Source organism: Mya arenaria, chromosome 16, assembly GCF_026914265.1.
Source record: "Mya arenaria isolate MELC-2E11 chromosome 16, ASM2691426v1".
NCBI lineage: Eukaryota > Metazoa > Mollusca > Bivalvia > Myida > Myidae > Mya > Mya arenaria.
The window spans coordinates 668505-688475 of NC_069137.1; the positions used below are offsets into that span (position 1 = coordinate 668505).

A 19971-nucleotide genomic window follows, 5' to 3' on the forward strand; every position below is an offset into this window, starting at 1 on the left:
CAACTTCACTGTAATTTTTTGCGACGGATTACAAATACTAGAAAAAGTACTCCACGGTACATGCTCTACTTGGAACTGGGTAGATACCCCCTTAACACCATAGTTAAAACCAGAATGATTAGTTACTGGAGTAAACTCGTTTCATCCCATGACTTGAAAATAAGTTTTTTGATATATAAAGGCATTTCACATAGTAATAATTCAGCCTGGACCAGTTACATCAAGTCAATACTTGATTCAACGGGTTATTCATACGTTTGGCATAACCAAACAAGAGTACCTGTTAAACATATCAGTAAACTTGTGAAATCTAACCTTGTAGAACAATTTCAGCAAAACTGTTTTGAACAATTTAATCTTTCGTCTAAGGGTAAAATGTATTCTCTGTTTAAGTCTGATATTAAATTTGAGGAGTACCTTAATATTTTACCCAAATCTCTACGTTTTACACTCTTGCATTTCCGCACTAGTAATCATAAATTCCCTATCGAAGTCGGTAGATGGAGACAGAATGCTGTACCACATGTCAATAGAAAGTGTACGTTTTGTAATCTAAACGATATCGGTGACGAACTGCACTATTTACTTACATGTCCATTTTTTAATCCTATCAGAAAACAATACATAAGTAGTCGGTTTTACTCAAGACCTCATGTCTTACACTTTAGTGAAGTTTTAAATTGTAAAAACCCGGATACCTTAAGGAAAACAGCAATTTTTGTTAAAATCTTAGTTAATCACTTTAAACGAATCTGATCATGTATTTTATAGTTTTTCATTTGATATCTCATAACTATATCGATTATGTTGTATCTTAATTCAAATAAATGAATTTGTTTTGTTATTAAAAAAAAATAATACTATTTAAACTAACCACATTCCCCTTACTTACTAATTATATTTGTTTTGTATAATGATAAACTCTAAACCTGTTGTGAAGCCGCCATTAACCCACATATTTATACCTGTGTTAACATATATATATATTGCGTTTTCACATGCTTTTACTTAGATGTAAACTGTGATATAATAAAAGAATATTGAATTGAATTGAACAAAGTAGCGTCACATGTCACACATATAAAGTTAATCTCCAGTGTGAATTCGCATATGTTTAGTTAAAGTTCCATTGTGGGAGAAACTAGTTCCACATATCTTACACAAATAAGGTTTCTCTCCTGTGTGAACTCGCATGTGTGATCTAAGTTGAGTTTTTCTTGAAAACGTAGCGTCACAGATGTCACACCTGAACGGTTTATCTCTAGTGTGAATTCTCGCGTGTGCCCTCAGAGAAGATTTATCTGAAAAAGCAGAGACACAAATGTCACACTTGTACGGTTTTTCTTCAATGTGAATTCGTATGTGGGTCTTTAAATTATGTTTGTGTTTAAACGCAATACCACATATGTCACACGAATACAGCTTTTCACTTGTGTGAACTCGCATATGGCTTGTTAAGCTAGATTTTACTGAAAAGGCGGTATCACATATGTCACACTTGTACGGTTTCTCTCCGGTGTGAATTCGTATGTGTGTCTTAAGAGTAGTGTCTTTTGAAAAAGAAGCGTCGCATATGTTACACTTGTATGGTTTCTCTCCTGTGTGAATTCGCATGTGTGAACCAAGGCTATGTTTATGGGAGAAAGCAGCGTCACATATGTCACACTTGTACGGTTTCTCACCGGTGTGAATTCGCATGTGTGTACCAAGATGATGTTTATGAGAAAAATTAGATTCACATATGTCACACTTGTATGGTTTCTCTCCAGTGTGAATTCGCATATGAGACTTTAATCTACTGCTTTGTGTAAATGCCGAATCACAAAGCTTACACGTGTACGGTTTTTCCTCTCTGTGAATACTCATGTTGGTCTTTATTGCTATATTTTCTTGGAAAAACATGCATCACATATTTCAAATTTGCACGGCTTTTCACATGTATGGATTTGCATGCTGTTTTTCAAATTATACTAAGTGAGTATCACATATCTCAAACTTAAAAGGATATCTTCCAGTGTAAATAATTATGTAGCTCTTTATAACTAACTTCACACCTGGTTGGTTTAACTCCAGTATGAATTGGCACGTGCAGTCTTTAGGAGAATTAACGTGAAAAGGCAGTATCTCTCGTTTCTCTCCAGTGTGAACTATCATCTGGGCCAGCCAGTTACTTTTATTGAAAAGTATATCACACTTTAAGGATTCTATTCCTTGAGTTATATTAAATAAGATGAAAGGTATGTGAAAATGTGTTTCCACACATCTGATACGGCTTCTCATCCATGTGCATTATCAAGCGACTCTTCAATTGATAACTTTGTTAACACGCCTCTTGATAAGTTAAACACGTGAAAGGACTTTCAAATGGACTTTTAAGGACGTTGTAGTCCATGCAAATTAGCAAGCAGTTTTTCAAATGACAACTTTGTGAACACGTTGCTTGATAAGTATGTCACTTATGCAGATTTTTCCCCGTGAAAATTAGCCAGCCACTCTTCAAATGATGAGTTTTAAAAACACGCAGCTTGATAAACTCCCTCCCTATGGCTTGTCTCGCGTGTCAACTAGCAAGAAGCTCAATTACTCCTCATATCTTGTTTGTAGTATGTGTTTCACCTTGTATTCCTGAAAAAGTTCATATAAGTATAAACAAACATATAAATTATGTATGATTAATTGATGAACTACAAGGACATTTAACAATTGATATATCATAGCGTTTGGCTTTCATTGTCGTAAACGTTAACATATCAATACTCAAATTTACGAAAAACAACAACATTAAATTAAAAACTCTTTAAGACTCAACTAATAAATATAAAGTTATTATACACATGAATGTGGTAGAGGCTTAAGTTTAAGTCTCAATTTAGTGAGCAATTTTGAGTAGTGATTTATATTTCGCATGTAACGGACTAATTCAAGTAAAGAGAGAGTCGCCTTTCTGATTGTAATACACTATTCTCCATACCGTAGAAGTAATATTTTTAAATGATGTGCATAAACTCAATATTTGCCGCTGAGCACTTTTACACACATTTATATATGTCTAGCTTGCATATTTCTAGAAATATTATTGGATCTTTTGTTTCCAGATGGACGGTAAAGCATACACACTATGTCCGTTGTTTCTGCAACCTTATGTTTTTAGGACAACAATGTAACGGAAATACTCAGTGTTTCATACAGTATGTAAGTTTAATAGCAAACTAATAAAAGATGCCAGTGCTAAATCATATATAACCACCTCCAATTTGTGTTTGCAAATCCAAGATTTCGCAAACTCAGGTACCCTTTAAATACGGTGTAATCAAATATACTGGCCTATAATTTAGTTAGAAGGCTTCATTTAGGTATGATTTTGGTGTTTTCGAAATGTTTCTGGTAATTTGTCATATTGACCCGCCAATTTCGGACCCCAGCGGGTTTTTTGCAGAAAAACACGGGGGTTTTCACACTTCCGCGGGGTTTTTCACACTCCCGCGGGATTTTTCTCCCGATTTTCAAATGCTGGGGAAAATCCTGCGGGGTTTCAATAATACAAGATTTATGTTATATTACCACAAAACAACATCTTATTTCTAAAGGAGCATTATGCTTCAACATCGGAAGTGAAATAACGCGAAACAAAAAAACCTCTTTTCAGTACGGGGTTTTTCTCCTGCGGGATAAAACTCCCAGATTTTACCGATAATGCAAAATCCATAAAAACACCCACTTCTGAGCTATTATATTATTATTATGATGTTAATTATCACTTGTTTATGGATTTTGAAATACTTGTTTTTATATAAAGAACAACAGAAATTTCATGTGTTTCTTTACGGGAGAAAAACCCAGCAAAAACTTTTTTGACTATTTATGATTTAAAACGCGATTATTGCACTTCATTTAAAGCAAAACAAATGTTTCTACATATGAATCTTATATGTTTAATATAACATCCATGTTAGTTATGTAAATGATATTATTAAAGGTAATTTGACTGATTTCGAAACATATGAAATATAGTGTAATGTTTCCTTGTTTTTCAATAATCTTCCTTTTTTAGCGACTTTAAAAATACTGCAAAAAATGAAAATTATAAGTGACGTTAAAAGTTGTAACGTTAAAATGTTAATATTGCTTAAAATGTTTAATTATTGGTACTTGAATCTGACTTTAAACAAACATACAATTACGATAATCAATACTGCTGAAAAATTAAGTGTCAGACGAGTTATTTTGTCGTTCATAGAAGATAAACAAAATCATCGAGCTTTGCAGAACAAAGAATCAGAATGACTGAATGACACTAAGTTTTGCAAAAAGCATATATCCCAAACTTCCATGGTAAGTCATATATGTTATTCATTTGCATTTTTGTGTGGCTTGTTGAATATGTACAGCTAAGATCACAGGTACTTGACACAAACTTTGTTCAATAAGAATATCTTAATACTCATATATAAAGCCGATTTTTGATTATGTGACTTGCGCCTGTTGCTAAGAAGTAGGACAACTCTTATTTATGCACCAGTCACTTGTAAACACGCCCCCCCCCCCCCGGTCCGGGGAATAGCGGGGACTTTGACTTTTGGTCCAGCCAAGCCCGGGCAAAGGCCCATTTCCCCGGCTATCCCCAGTATACCCCCGGCCTCCGGTAATCACGGCCTCCCCAGGTCCGGAGAATAGCGGGGACTTTGACTTTCTATCCAGCAAAGCCTGGGTAAAATCATTGTACTGCGGGGACAAACTGCCGGTAAAATCCTTGCCAAATGACCCCGCACCCGAAGGACCCTATATATGTAAGGCCCATTCCCCACTGTTTTGGGCGCGAAGGCAAACCCACCGCATTCAGCCGGCACTGTAGGGCAACCTGGAAGGTAAAAACATGGCCCATTTCCCCAGCTATCTTCGGTATAAATACCACTGGACATGGGGGCATGGTTACATTTGACTGGTGCATTCCAAGGGTCCGACTATCGGACCCATTCCCCTTGCATTTCATATCATGTTTTTCCCGAACACATTTAGAAGTATTTATCTTTCATGAAAATATTTTTGCCTGTAATTGCTCATTCAACATCCTATTGCATTATTAACTGTTATGATCTGATTATAATATATTAATGGCGTATTTAGCTGACTGAAGTGCTCAAAATTGACACAAGCCAAAATTTTATGTAGGGCGTGTAAAAAAAATGCCAAGCATTAGTGTTAGAAGTCGGGCTTGTACCTCCAAAAGTCTAATTGAATGACTGTGACTCAGTATGTGCATGTTTTGACATATTTTTGTTACTGTTTGGACTTGGATGCCAAACTACATTACTTCGACTGTTGGAGGACTGGAATAAGGCACTTGATAACAACGAATATGTGGCTGCAATACTAATGGGTTTATCTAAAGCATTTTAATTGGTGAGATTCTTTGTAAGGTACATTTCAGAATACCTATTTCTGAATGGGTGTCAATGTTATGTCCGTCCCTGAATAACTGTCACCATGTGGTGTGTCATTACAATGTACATGTCAGAATTACTATTACTAAAGTATAATGTCATTTAGTCAATGTATGTTTGTCCCTGAATAACTGTCCCAATGGTTCAATTCTATGTAAAGTAAATGTCAGGATAACTATAAATATATGGTATGTCAAGCGTGATGTCTGTCCATAAATAAGTATCCTCATGGCGTTTGTCTTAAAATGTTAGTCAAAATAACTAGAACTTTAGTGTATACAACAATATTATGTCCGTCCCTGAATAACTGTCCCCATAGCATTTGTCTTTACAATGTTCATGCCGGAATAACTATAACTATACTGTATGTCAATAAAATGTCCATCCCTGATTTGTCCCCATGGTGTGTGTCTTTACAATTTTCATTTCAGAATAACTACTTTTATAGTGTATGTCAATGTAATGGTCAATGTAATGTCCGTCCCTTATTAACTTTACCCACGGGGTATGTCTTTGCAATGTTCATAAATTTCAGAATAACTATTTCTATATAGTGTATGTCAATGTTATGTGACGGTCCCTGATAAACTTTCCCCATGGTGTGTGTCTTTGCAATGTTCATTTCAAAATTACTATTTCTATAGTGTGTGTTAATGTAATGTCCGTCCCTGATTAACTGTCCCCATGTAGGCATTCTATGTAAAGTACATGTCAGGATAATTAATTACTGTATTGTATATCAGTGTTATGTCTGTCCCTAAATAAGTCTCCCTAAGGTGTCTGGTGCGTGTCTTTGCAATGTTCATGTCAGAAATACTATCAGTATAGTATATGTAAATGTAAAGTCAGTCCTACAGTAATTGTCACCACGAAGCGATTCTGTGTAAAGTACATGTCAGGATAACTTATTACTATATAATTGTATGTCAATGTTATTTTCCTAAATAAGTCTCCTCATGGCTGTCCTTGTAATGTTCATGTCAAATCATTAGGGTAACCTTCCCAAAATGTCTAGGTAGGGTAGGTAGGGATTTTTTTTAATTTTTTTTTCAAAATCTGTCTTAAGTTCAGAGTGTTTTCTTTCACATGGCAGTCTTTCCTACATTACTGTCATTGCCTGACTTTGTTTTATCATATAAACAATAATTCTGTTTAAAATCTGCATTTATCCGCCCTTAGTAACTCTCTATTCGCTAATGAATTATTTTTTTTTGCTCAGAAACGGAAAAAAATAGTTAGGGTCGGCGCATTTTTATAGGTAGGGTCGGGTTACCCGAAACGGACATATTTATTTAGGCCTTACTATAGTGTATGTTAATGTTATGTTTGTCCCTGTATTGAACTGTCCTCATGGTGTGTGTCTTTTCAAAGTTCATGTCAGAAATACTATTACAATAGTGTATGTCAATGCAATGTCCATCACCCTGAGTAAATGTCCCCATGTAGTGATTCAATGTTAAGTACAATTCTATATTGTCAATGTTATAATGTCCGTCCCTATATAAGTATTCCTATTGGCGTGACTGTCACTGTAATGTACATGTACCCATAATTATAACTTTAATATATAATCTTAATACTTACAGTAGGATGTCAAAATGACTTACACCATGATAAATGATAATTTTATCATGTGTGGATTGTGCTCTGAAATTGCAGATTCTAATATTATTTTTTTTGTTGGAAGATTCTACTATTGTTAAAGTGTGGAATAAACAGAATTTATGATGAAATGAGTTCATTTTCCTACATGCCTTGGCGAAACAAAATAACCCTCATAATAGTTCTATCAGTTCCTTGAAGCTGTCAAATAAGTTCACATTTGGATTAAATATATATATTGTTTATATTATATATGTCTAATGTATACACTCATCCACAATAGTTTGCCCAGAATTGGGCGCAAGCCCACTAACGCGTTCACAGGGGGTACTTTGAATGACTGGGGAATAGCACAGAAGAGCCCCTGTGCGGCCTTGTTTTCAGTCCCTACTGACAGATACTGTTGGCCAGCCTTAGAGTATTTGAGGTTTGCTGATGTAGTTTTTTCAACAGTCAGAGACATCTGTTTTGAGGTTTTCCATTCCTTTATTCAAAGAATAATGTTCTGTTTAAATCAGAGATAACAAATAACACAATTCCAATTGCAAATCCAGTATGATTTAAGTTTATGTATAGTCATATGAATTTTTCATATGTGGCAGGTCTATTTTAAGAAGTCTTTTGTTCATAATTGTCACTGTGACTGTATTTATGTCACTGATCCTGTTGTTATTGAGATAATAAAGGTCTGCCCGTGCCCTATGATGGCTTGATCCCTTTACATACCCAAGTGTGACTGAACAAAATTTTGAAACCAAAGGGGGAGTTTTAACCCCATCCGTTAATGGAATATTAGCTAAAGGAGTAGTTTTGTACCCAAAATGCTGCGAAACCTGCAATGAACGACATCTAGAGTCGGACAGACCCTCAAAACTCTCCATTAGCAAAAAGTCCCCAATTAGAAAGAAGTAGGAGAGGACATAATTAAACTTTTCCAATATATTTTTTTAATCAAGATATGGAAAGGGCCATTATAATGGCAAATTAAACTTAAAATTAAAAACAAAAAGTAAGACTTATTAATTACTCCAAAATCTAGGTGTTAGATGACATTTAACATTCTCACTTTCATATCAACCATCATGCACGCTGATTTGTGTGTAACTTGGCTGATGTTTTCCTTTTTTTCTTTTGTTCTTTCCATTTATGTGTAATTTCTGAAAAATCTGTCAATGATACAAAAATCATTTAAATCGTGTTATACATGAAACTATATATATTTTGATTGTTTATGTGTGTGTGAATTCAATATTTATGTTTATATTTGTGTAATGTGACGATGAGCTGTTTACACTTAAGTAAAAATAAATTTTCTGTTCTGTTTTGTTCTGATGACCGTAAAGCTGCATTCTCACATATACCATTTGACAACTTTTTATTGTTTGTCTTGGAAAGAGCAAATTTCTGCCTAAATGTCTTCAAATAAATTTATGATATAAAATTGCTGACAAAATCAGATCGTAGATTTTCACATTTTACTGTTTAAAAAATTAACAAATTTACTGTTTATAAAATTAACGTTTTTTAAGGAAAATTCATATTAGGCCACTCCTTTTTTATTTTTTGGTTTACAAGAATTTTTGGAAAAAATGTCCACTGGGTGGTCGAAAAAAAAAAAAGTCACAAAACATACTCTTAAAGGGTGAAAATCAGAAAACAACATAAAAAAAGTGAATATTTATATCATTTACTTGTCAAACTGCTATTAATGCATGTTTTAATACACTCAAAGTTTCAAAGTTCTTATTAAACACACAGTTTAAATCTTACATACTGTGCATATAAAACATCAATGAGGCCACTACTTTTATATAAATTGGTTTACAAAACCGGCGGGTGTAATTTTCCGAAGAGTACAAAAAAAATAAAAAATGAATTTCACTATTTTTTCAAAATTATTTTCCCGACCGTATTGATTTTGGTACGAAACGAAAGAAAAACGCTCAGATAAGAGTACGAATGCAGTAGATCTCGACTGGTTTGTTGTTCCGTGGCCGTATTTGCCAATTTATAGTGATAGCATGTGAGCCAGTCAACTGTTATGGCAGCGCCGATGGCAATGGCGGAATTGACGATAGCAGTCATTCTTTGTATGAAATAATTAATTAAAATATGCAGGAGCTGTTAAAATAACAATAGCAATAAACCTTGGCAAATTTAACAGCCGACACAAACAATAACTGTCAAGTGATTGTTGTTATTACCCGCCAATTTAGGTCATGAAAATATTGTTGTTTATAGATAAAAAATAAAATTGTCAGCGGCTGCCATCGAATTAGTAGACACAAATATCTGTAAATTATGTGTGAGAATTGTTTTTTATAACATTTTATGGTTAAATATCAAATAATAGTGCACTAAGTGTGCGTGGTGAAATCGAAAGTAAAATATCTAAGTTGACACCGGTGACCTAGTTTCACAAGTTCGGTCGATGGTGTTTATGGATTTGAAATCACAAAATGGTTTGGAAATACTTGTTATTGAGTCAATGTTAAGCTTGTGTTTATTCTAGATTACATGTTTATTCATGTTTGGGTTAATAGTAGAGTAAAAACAATGAAAGAGTTGAACACATGTCTCAATGACATTTTAATACTAATGCCAGGAGTTGTGTGCAAAACATTTAGATAAAACAACACTTTTTTATTGGCTTAAAAGGTAATTTAAAGCTTGTACTTTAAGAATATATGTGGTTATCATAGCCTGCATTCGCTCGAAGTGCCTTTAAATGTTGTCTAAAAATTATAATTTTACATTGAATTATATAGGGAATAACAATGGTGGTGTGTAACCTGTAACCCGATCCATGCTTAGTTCGGATATTTTCGGACCGGGATATTTACCATGGGATGTTCCCCAAATCCATTTCAAATTCAAATCTTGCAGCAAATTACCACATCAGTACATAAAAATCACATAGCAAAATAATAAATCTAGCATGTGACTTAACTTTATGTACCAATGATAGTAACAGAGAAATCCATAATTATGTATAGGACATTTGCATCTTCTCCCAACTCCGCCATTTTGTGTATACATGCGTTCACAGGGCATCTATACTTCATGCTTGTTTATTTTTCATTTTAAAGAGTATTCCTTGGTTATAACAACAAATCTCATTTATAGTGAAATATCAAGTTCATTACAAATTGAAATTGACTTATTCAAAATAGTTTTCCGTGTTGTTTTATCTAAATGTTATCACAACTCCTGGCATTAGTTAATGTCATTGACACATGTGTTCAACTCTTTCATTGTTTTTACTCTACTATTAACCCAAACATGAATAAACATGTAATCTAAAATAAACACAAGCTTTACATTGACTCAATGACAAGTACTTCCAAACCATTTTGTGATTTAAAATCCATAAACACCACCGACCGAACTTGTGAAACTAGGTCACCGGTGTCAACTTAGAAATTTTACTTTCGATTTCACCATTCACACTTAGTGCACTGTTATTTGATATTTAACCATAAAATGTTATAAAATGTTTTTCTCACACATAATTTACAGATAGTTGTGTCTACTTATTCGATGGCAGCCGCTGACACTTTTATTTTTTATCTATAAACAACAATATTTTCATGACCTAAATTGGCGGGGAAAAACAACAATCACGTGACAGTTATTGTTTGTGTCGGCTGTTAAATTTGCCAATGTTTATTGCTATTGTTATTTTAACAGCTCCTGCATATTTTAATTAATTATTTCTTACAAAGAATGACTGCTATCGTCAATTCCGCCATTGCCAACGGCGCTGCCATAACTGACTCATAAGTTGACTGGCTCACATGCTATCACTATAAATTGGCGAATACGGCTACGGAACAACAAACCAGTCAAGATCTACTGCATTCGTACTCTTACCGTTCGTTTTTCTTTCGTTTCGCACCAAAATCAATACGGTCGGGAAAATAATTTGGAAAAAAAGTGAAATTCATTTTATTTTTTTTGTACTTTTCGGAAAATTAGACTCGCCGGTTTTGTAAACCAATTTATATAAAAGTAGTGGCCTTACATGATTTTTTTTGGATTTTTTGTCAGCAGTTTGATTTATATAACTGGTTCCATGGATTTTTGCAAAAATTGGCTGGTTCCAAGACAAACAATAAAAAAGTTGTCAAAACGTTCAATCTGTGAGAGTGCAGCTTTAAGTGCACCATACAAAGAAATCTGATAATAATATTGAATAAACACTAAGTCAAATCATGTTTAAACAATTGCGAATAACAACAATAATAATAGTTTTGTCTGGCTTTTCTTAACAAGAGGCCCAAAAGGGCCTATGCTCTACTGGCATGGCTTTTGTGGTCATATCAATCCAGAGCATGTATGTATGGGTAAAAGGCAACAGACATATAGTTTATGTTTTGTGTTTGGGTTACCTGAAAACGTAGCACGTTCAACATCTGAGCCCAGAAAGTATTGCAAGCAGATTAGTTGCATGAACTATTTTAATACCCGGTATGTGCCAAGTAGAAGTCATCTGACAAAAAAAAATGCTTTCAAAACTGTACTCATAGTAAAATTTTCTGTAGTTTTAAAAGTTAAAAAATGTTGGTCAAAAGGTCAAAGTCAAGGGCATCCTAGGACAACATTGATCAATTTGAACAAACATTCACAATCAATTGTGCTGAGATGGATGCATGAACACACAAAAAGATTTTCAAACCTTTCCAGATTTATGTTTACCAAACCTGTGAACCCTGGGTGTGGCCAGTAATGACACCAGGTGCATAACTTAAACATTCACAATCAATTTTGTTAAGATGAATGCGCAAACTACAGAACTTAAAGCTAAAAAATGGCCTTTGGGCTTTCAACAAGAACAAGGCAGAGTAATTCACAAAATCAACTGCAGAAGCAAAAAGCAAATTGTCTCTCAAAATCCTAGACTTGCAAATTGTCTCCCTTAACTCTAGACTTGAATTAACATATACATGTAAACTTGGCTAAAAATAGAATTCGCTCATGCAGACCTGGCTAAAAATAGAAAGCATTTCTTTAAAACTTTCATGGCCCATAATCTAGGCATTCATGGGCGGATCTTGCTGGTTTTCGAAAGGAACCAAGCTCTAATGGGTATCTAGATACTGTACAAGTTTCATCGAGATATAATCAAAACTGAAGACTGTATCGTGCTCACAACCAATTGTTTACACAATAGCATTTTTTATACTATCAAGGGCCATAATCTAGGCATGCATGGGCGGATCTGGCTGGTTTTCGAAAGGAACCGAGCTCTAATGGATATCTAGATACTGTACAAGTTTCATCGAGATACAATCAAAACTGAAGACTTTATCGTGTTCACAAGCAATTGTTTACAGACGCACGACCGCACGGACGCACGACCGCACGGACGCACGGATGCACATACTACGTACACATTACCATCGCATAAACTCTTCTGGCCTTTGGCCAGTAGAGCTAATAAAAAAAAATTAATTTCTTAATCAAACAAAATACATTAAAACTGCATTTCCAGAATATTCTTAAAATAATATCAAAATGTCAAATGTACAAAAACAAGAGCTGTCACAGAGACAGCTCGCTCGACTATTCCGCCGCTTTTCAGTGTAAGGATTGAAAAGTTTTGGCAAAACATGCATGGATCACTGTTCGATTAGATTTCAATGCAATACATGATGTGCTGAGATATTAACATAAATGTGGTTATATGCAAAATTTTAACCAGAATTTTTAAGTGTAATAATAAAGGGCCATTATTTGCAAAATACAGTTATCTAACTTGGTTATTCAATTAGGTTGGGTGGTTGAATACCATTGTATAAAGTCTCAATGCAATACATCAAGTAGTTGCTAAGATATTATCCTATGTGTGCTAACATGCAAGACCTTAACCAGAATTTCTAAGTCGCATAATAAAGGGGCAAAAATGATATCATATGAAAGATAGAGTTATCTTACTTGATAAAATAAGAAGGTTAAATGGTTGGGAGCCTGTGTGTAAAGTGTCAATGCAATACATGATGTATTCGCTGAGGTATTGACTTACCGGTAGAAGTGGTTACATGCAAAACCTTAATCAGAATATCTAAGTCTAATAATAAAGGGCAATTATTTTGCCTTATATGCAAACTAGAGTTATCTAACTTGATTAATTTAGTAGGTTGGATGGTTGAGTACCATTGTATAAAGTCTCAATGCAATACCTCAAGTAGTTGCTGAGATATTAACCAATGTGTGCTAGCACGCAAAACCTTGACCAAAATTTCTAAGTCTAAAAATAAAGGGCAATTATTTGCATTAAATGCAAACTAGAGTTATCTAACTTGCTTAATTAAGTAGGTTGGATGGTTGAGTACCATTGTATCAAGTCTCAATGCAATACCTCAAGTAGTTGCTGAGATATTAACCTATGTGTGCTTGCAAGCAAAACCTTAACCAGAATTTCTAAGTCAAATAATAATGGCCTATTATTGGCATTAAACGCAAACTAGAGTTATCTAACTTGGTTAATTAAGTAGGTTGGATGGTTGAGTACCATTGTATAAAGTCTCAATGTAATACCTCAAGTAGTTGCTGAGATATTTACCTATGTGTGCTTGCACGCAAAACCTTAACCAAGGGGTTACGCCGAAGCCGACGCTTGGGTGAGTAGTATAGCTCTCCTTATTCTTCGAATAGTCGACCTAAAAACACAACAACGTCTGAATTAATTAACAATTAGCAATTTTAGCAAAATGAAGAATAAAACATTTAAGATATTCACATTAAATTCACCTCAATTTTTCCTTTCCATATAATTATATATATTTTTTATTTTATTTCCTCTTTGCTATTAGCTTAAATCAACATGACCATAAGCAATTATATTAAACAATTCTGTGAAATTTTATGCTATATTAAATTCTATTTTGCCATATTATACCATTTAAGGATATTAACTTGTTGCATAAAATTTATGTTCAATTCTAAATTGACAGTCATTTATTTCTTCCAATATTATAAGGATTAATATTTTAAGCATAAGGAACATGAAATTTGATCAATTAAAGTGCATAACTTTAGATTATGTTTATTATCTTAAATAAATCATAAGCAAATTCATAATCATATTTATAGCCTCCTTTTCAGAATAATGATTGTGATTGTCACAGGCTTTCCCTGTATATTAAAAACTGTCATTCATAAAGAAACCTTTAAAAGGCACATTAACTCAGCCAATCAGATGTCAAAATCAGTATAAGAACTGAGGAACTGTTTTGTTTTTCCTCATTTGCTTGTAATAAACATTAAATTTTAACATTGATACAATATGAAAGTGAAATATTTAAGCAAAATAATGACACCAAACATGACACATCTTGCAAAAAGATTTGCATTTTGATAAACTTCCTGGAATTGTTATAATCAAAATACCTTGCACCAATATATCAAATCCTACTCCCACACAATGCAATGTAATAAAGTAAAAATATATACAGTATGCAAAACTCTCTTCAAATTAAATCCTTGATTAGGCCAAAAAAATATTCTACTAACATCTCCAAAAAAAGGGTAGATAGGTAGGCATTACTTTTTTTTCTTCTTTTTTTTGGACGAGCATAATTCTTCAGCAAACTGACCTGTATCAGGGTATTATTTTAGGTCTCTGAAAAAAACACATTTTGATCAAATGCCAAAACAAGAGGGCCATGATGGCCCTAAATCGCTCACCTGAGTAAAAGAGTTTAACCTTTGTTATTAATATAGCTTGTTTCTCAAAGAATATTGAACAAGAGCTGTCAAAGTATGTGACAAATGCCCCCCCAATGTGACATTGATCTATGAACAAGTACATAAAAAGTTGATCTTGCCTTTATGTGTCAAATACATATTGAAAGTTATATTAAATTGCCTCTCAGCATAGAAAAAAAAACAAGCATACTAAATGACAGCCAACACTCTTTATGTCCTCATATTCAGCATTCCATTGTGAATAAACACTTAGTGTATCTTTCACCTTAGAGGTAGGGACATGGGTCTTGCACACGACACGTTGTCTTGGTATGTCGAAAACATATGGCAAGTCATTTTAAAATCTGTCCATATAAGAGTAAGTCACAGCGCAGACACGACAGCCTACATTTTCCTTCAGGTTGCCATGGCAACCAGAGTTCTGCATGGAATTAATTTTTTTTGAACAATTTTGAAAAAGCACCAACCAAGGATCATTCCTATGAAGTTTCATCCAAATTGTCCAAGCGGTTTAGGAGAAGAAGATGATTGTAACCAATTGTTGACACTTTTCCTTTAGGTTACCATGTCAACCAGAGTTCTACATGGAATTAATTTCTTTGAACAATTTTGAAAAAGCACCAATCAAGGATCATTCCTATGAAGTTTCATCAAAATTGTCAAAGCGGTTTAGGAGAAGAAGATGATTATAACCAATTGTTGACATTTTCCTTTAGGTTGCCATGGCAACCGGGCCAAACAAAATTATGTGAACAAATTTAAGAGAGGTCCATGCAAGGACACTTCAAACCAAATTTGCTGAAGATCTATCAAGGGGTTCATGCGAAGAAAATGTTAAGTTTTTTTTACTAATTTTAGCTCTGGTGGCCCTTAAAAGGGGCCAAACAAAATTATTTGAAAAGACCTGACAATGGCCCATGCTAAGATGCTTCAGACTTGAAGATCCATCAAGCAGTTAATAAGATCAAGTTGTTTAAAGGTTTTTCTATTTTTTGCTCTGGTGACCCCTAAAAGGGGCCAAACAAAACCATTTGAACAAAGTTGAGAGAGGACCATGTAAGGATGCTACATATCAAGTATGGAGTCATTCTGACCTTTACTTTCAGAGGAAAAGATGTTTAAGTGATAAGACAATGTAAAAACAAATGACCCCTGAGCAAGGCCAATTTGACCCCGGGACAATAATTTGAATACCTTTGGTGTAGGTCCACTAGGTAACACTATATACCAAATATGAAAGCTCTAGGTCTTATATTTTGGAGAAGAGAATTTTTAAAGTTTTATTATATAAGACTATATAAAAATATTGAAAACCTAAGCCTATGAACACGGGGCGTGGCCAATTTTGACCCCAGGGCTAAAGTTTGAACAATCTTAATAGTGGTCCGATAAACAATGCTTCATACCAAATATCTAAGGCCTTCGCCTTTTGGTTTCGGAGAAGAAGATTTTATAAGTTTTCATCATATACATATATATGGAAACCCATGACCGCCCGGGTGGGGCCATTTTTTGACCCCAGGGCCAAAGATTGAACAATATTGGTGCAAGTCAACTAGATGATATATCATGCCAAATATCTAAGCTCTTGTCACTACTTGATTTTACGTGTGTATCTATATATGTATATTTGTTATTAATTGTTGTATGTGGCCCATATTGAAAATTGGTATGTGTACTAAATATGTTATCCAGTTTAAATTAAGACGTTACTTGTCTTTGTGAGTTCGGAGAAGATTTTTTAAGTTTTCACTATAATACATATAGAGAAAACCCATCAGCCCCGGGGTGTGGCCAATTTTGACCCCAGGGCCATAATTTGAACAAACTTTATAGAGGTTCACTAGACGATGAATCATGCCAAATATCTAAGCTCTAAGCCACGTAAGTTCAGAGGAGATGATTTTTGAAGTTTTCACTATAAACATATAGAAAAAAGCCATGACCCCCCCAAGGGGGTGGGGCCAATTTTGACCCCAAGGCCATAATTTGAACAACCTTTGTAGAGGTCCACTAGATGATGAATCATGCCAAATATTTAAGCTCTAGTCCAAGTAAATTCAGAGGAGAAGATTTTTGAAGTTTTAACTATAAACATATAGAGAATACCCTAACCCCCCTGGGCGGGGCCAATTTTGACCCCAAGGCCATAATTTGAACAACCTTTGTAGAGGTCCACTAGACGATGAATCAAGCCAAATATCTAAGATCTAAGCAATGTAAGTTCAGAGGAGATTTTTGATTTTTTTTAATATAAACATATAGAGAAAACCCATGACCACCCGGGGCGGGGCCAATTTTGACCACAGGGCCATAATTTGAATAATCTTTGTAGAGGTCCACTTGACGATGAATCATGCCAAATATCTAAGCTCTAGGCCAAGTAAGTTCAAAGGAGAAGATTTTTGAAGTTTTCACTATAAATATATAGAGAATACCCTAACCCCCCGGGGCGGGGCCAATTTTGACCCCAAGGCCATTATTTGAACAATCTTTGTAGAGGTCCACTAGACGATGAATCATGCCAAATATCTAAGCTCTAGTCCAAGTAAGTTAAGAACAGAAGATTTTTGAAGTTTTAACTATAAACATATCAAGTATACCCATGACCCCCCGGGGCGGGGCCAATTTTGACCCCAAGGCCATAATTTGAACAATCTTTGTAGAGGTCCACTTGACGATGAATCATGCCAAATATCTAAGCTCTAGTCCAAGTAAGTTCAAAGGAGAAGATTTTTTAAGTTTTCACTACAAACATATAGAGTAAACCCATGACCCCCCGGGGCGGAGCCAATTTTGACCCCAAGGCCATAATTTGAACAATCTTTGTAAAGGTCCACTAGACGATGAATCATGCCAAATATCTAAGCTCTAGTCCAAGTAAGTTCAGAGGAGAAGATTTTTGAAGTTTTAACTATAAACATATAGAGCATACCCATGACCCCCGGGGCGGGGCCAATTTTGACCCCAGGGCCATAATTTGAACAAACTTTGTAGAGGTCCACTAGACGATGAATCATGACAAATATCTAAGCTCTAGGCCAAGTAAGTTCAGAGGAGAAGATTTTTGAAGTTTTAACTATAAACATATAGAGAAAACCCATGACCCCCAGGGGCGGGGCCAATATTGACCCAAGGGCCATAATTTGAACAATCTTTGTAGAGGACCATTTGGTGATCCTACCTACCATATATCAACGGCCTAAGCCTTGTGGTTTGGGAGAAGAAGATTTTTAAAGTTTTTCCTTTCCATTGCCATGGCAACCAGAGTTCTGCATGGAATTCAATTCTTTGAACAATTTTCAAAGGGGACCACCCAAGGAACATTCCTGTGAAGTTTGGATGAAATTGGCTAAGCGGTTTATGAGGAGATGTCGTTTAAAGTAAAAGTTTACGGACGGACGACGGACGGACGGACAGACGGACGACGGACGCCGGACAAATTGTGATCACAAAAGCTCACCTTGTCACTATGTGACAGGTGAGCTAAAAATAATATAGGAAGAAAAAAATATATTCAGATGGGTGGAAACAAAGATTTGTTTACGCCTTATTATGTCCATGTTGTCATGTCTAAGTGATCAAAATAATCAAAAGCCCACAAGCCCTGCAAATGTAAAGTTTTTTCTTGGCTGTCAGGGCCCACTTAAATTCTTGATTTATAGTAGGTTTTGTTGAAAGTGTTTGAAGCAATATACAAGTGTAAGAATATTGGCTTTAAAAGTCTCCATAGTAACACTTCTAAACCTAATAAATGGAGTGAATAAGGGGGTTAATTGGGGGTAATAAAACACATCTTGATAGTGACAATTTAAGTTTTAATCTTTCAAGTGGTGGTTCAATTAAGGAGGGATATTTATATTCTGTAACATTCTAAACTTTAGCATAAAATGTTAACTTAAATTTAATAATAAAATAAATCATTTAAATGTGATTTTTTTGTCATTTGAAAAAAAGAGTCACAGCTTCACATTCTCTTATTTTTAAGGCCTTCGACATATTTGAGTGGGATCCTGAAACAACCCCCGACACAACAACTTAATTTACAAGAACAACCCTGTGTATAAAAACTACAATACTTCTGACAAACAACAGCAACCCCAGATTTATGAACAACTCTGCTTACTAGAACATGAACACCAACCCCACCTTCAAGAACAACAACACCAACCCGGCAGAACATCAACACTTCTTACAGGGACAACTACAAAAATACCAGCTTCAAAAACAAATTCATCCTATATACAAAAACATCAGCAACATTAGCTACCCGAATACCAATACTCAGACTTCAAGAACACCAGCAACATACACTTTTAGAACACCAGCATCATCATCTTCTGCTAGACCAGCAAGTGCAACAAACACCATAGACAAAGTTGAATGGTATGTATATATGAATAAAAAGTTTTGACATACACATGTATAAGATATAGTTATTTGTCTTATTCCATAAATATGACCTACTCATTAGAACATCATTGATTCAATTATGTAAATAAATAGAACTAAATAATCATTTTGTTATCATGGATTTTTTAAGTCAATGAGCATATGACTTTTTTTATTGTCTTTTTATTTTGTTTTTGTCTCAAAAAAGAATGACTACCTGTACCTCAAGTTCGCTGATTTCCATTAGATTTGAAACATTATTGAAGTATTCAACAATATATTTTGAATAGGCTTTTTTTATAGAAGATTATGTTCATGCAACATGCCTACTTTATTTTTGTGCAATGTAGCCATAAACTTAAAGGGACTACACACCAGGTTGGCAAGTACAGTATTTCTTCAAAATAAGCCTAGAATTGTCGATGTGAGCATTTAGAAGGCTGATAATACAATAGGGTTATTAATTAGTACTGTGTTTTGATCCAAAAGGTTGTATTCAACTTCAGTGGATTTTGCAGATTCGGATCTCACAAGGCACAAGCCTCCCAGATCAAAACACAGTTCTTATAACCCATTTATTATATACTTGTTAGATCACTTAAAAGCCACATGTTTTCATAATAAACGTCATTTTAAGGGCATACTATTTTGTTTTATGACATCATTTTAACATCACGCAACGATACTTGTAAAGTTGTTATGACGTGACTACACAAGAGTTGAAAACGGCTGTAGTGCACTGGAGTGAAATACAGACTAATGTATTTTGCGATATGTTATATAATAATTGCGTGTGGATAAATTTTGGGTATATAATAAATAATTT

The 19971-nt window shown here is 34.5% G+C and overlaps 1 protein-coding gene across 1 annotated transcript in view; it reads right to left on the reverse strand.

Moving 5' to 3' along the window:
* Positions 1 to 337: 337 nt before the first annotated feature.
* LOC128221364 (zinc finger protein 570-like) overlaps positions 338 to 19971 on the reverse strand; it is a 30407-nt gene continuing 10773 nt past the window's right edge. The window contains exon 2 of the mRNA XM_052929963.1: positions 338 to 2625. Within this exon, the coding sequence (XP_052785923.1) occupies positions 1087 to 1902 (816 nt within the window). The 5' untranslated portion in view covers positions 1903 to 2625 and the 3' untranslated portion in view covers positions 338 to 1086. The remainder of the gene's footprint in view (positions 2626 to 19971) is intronic.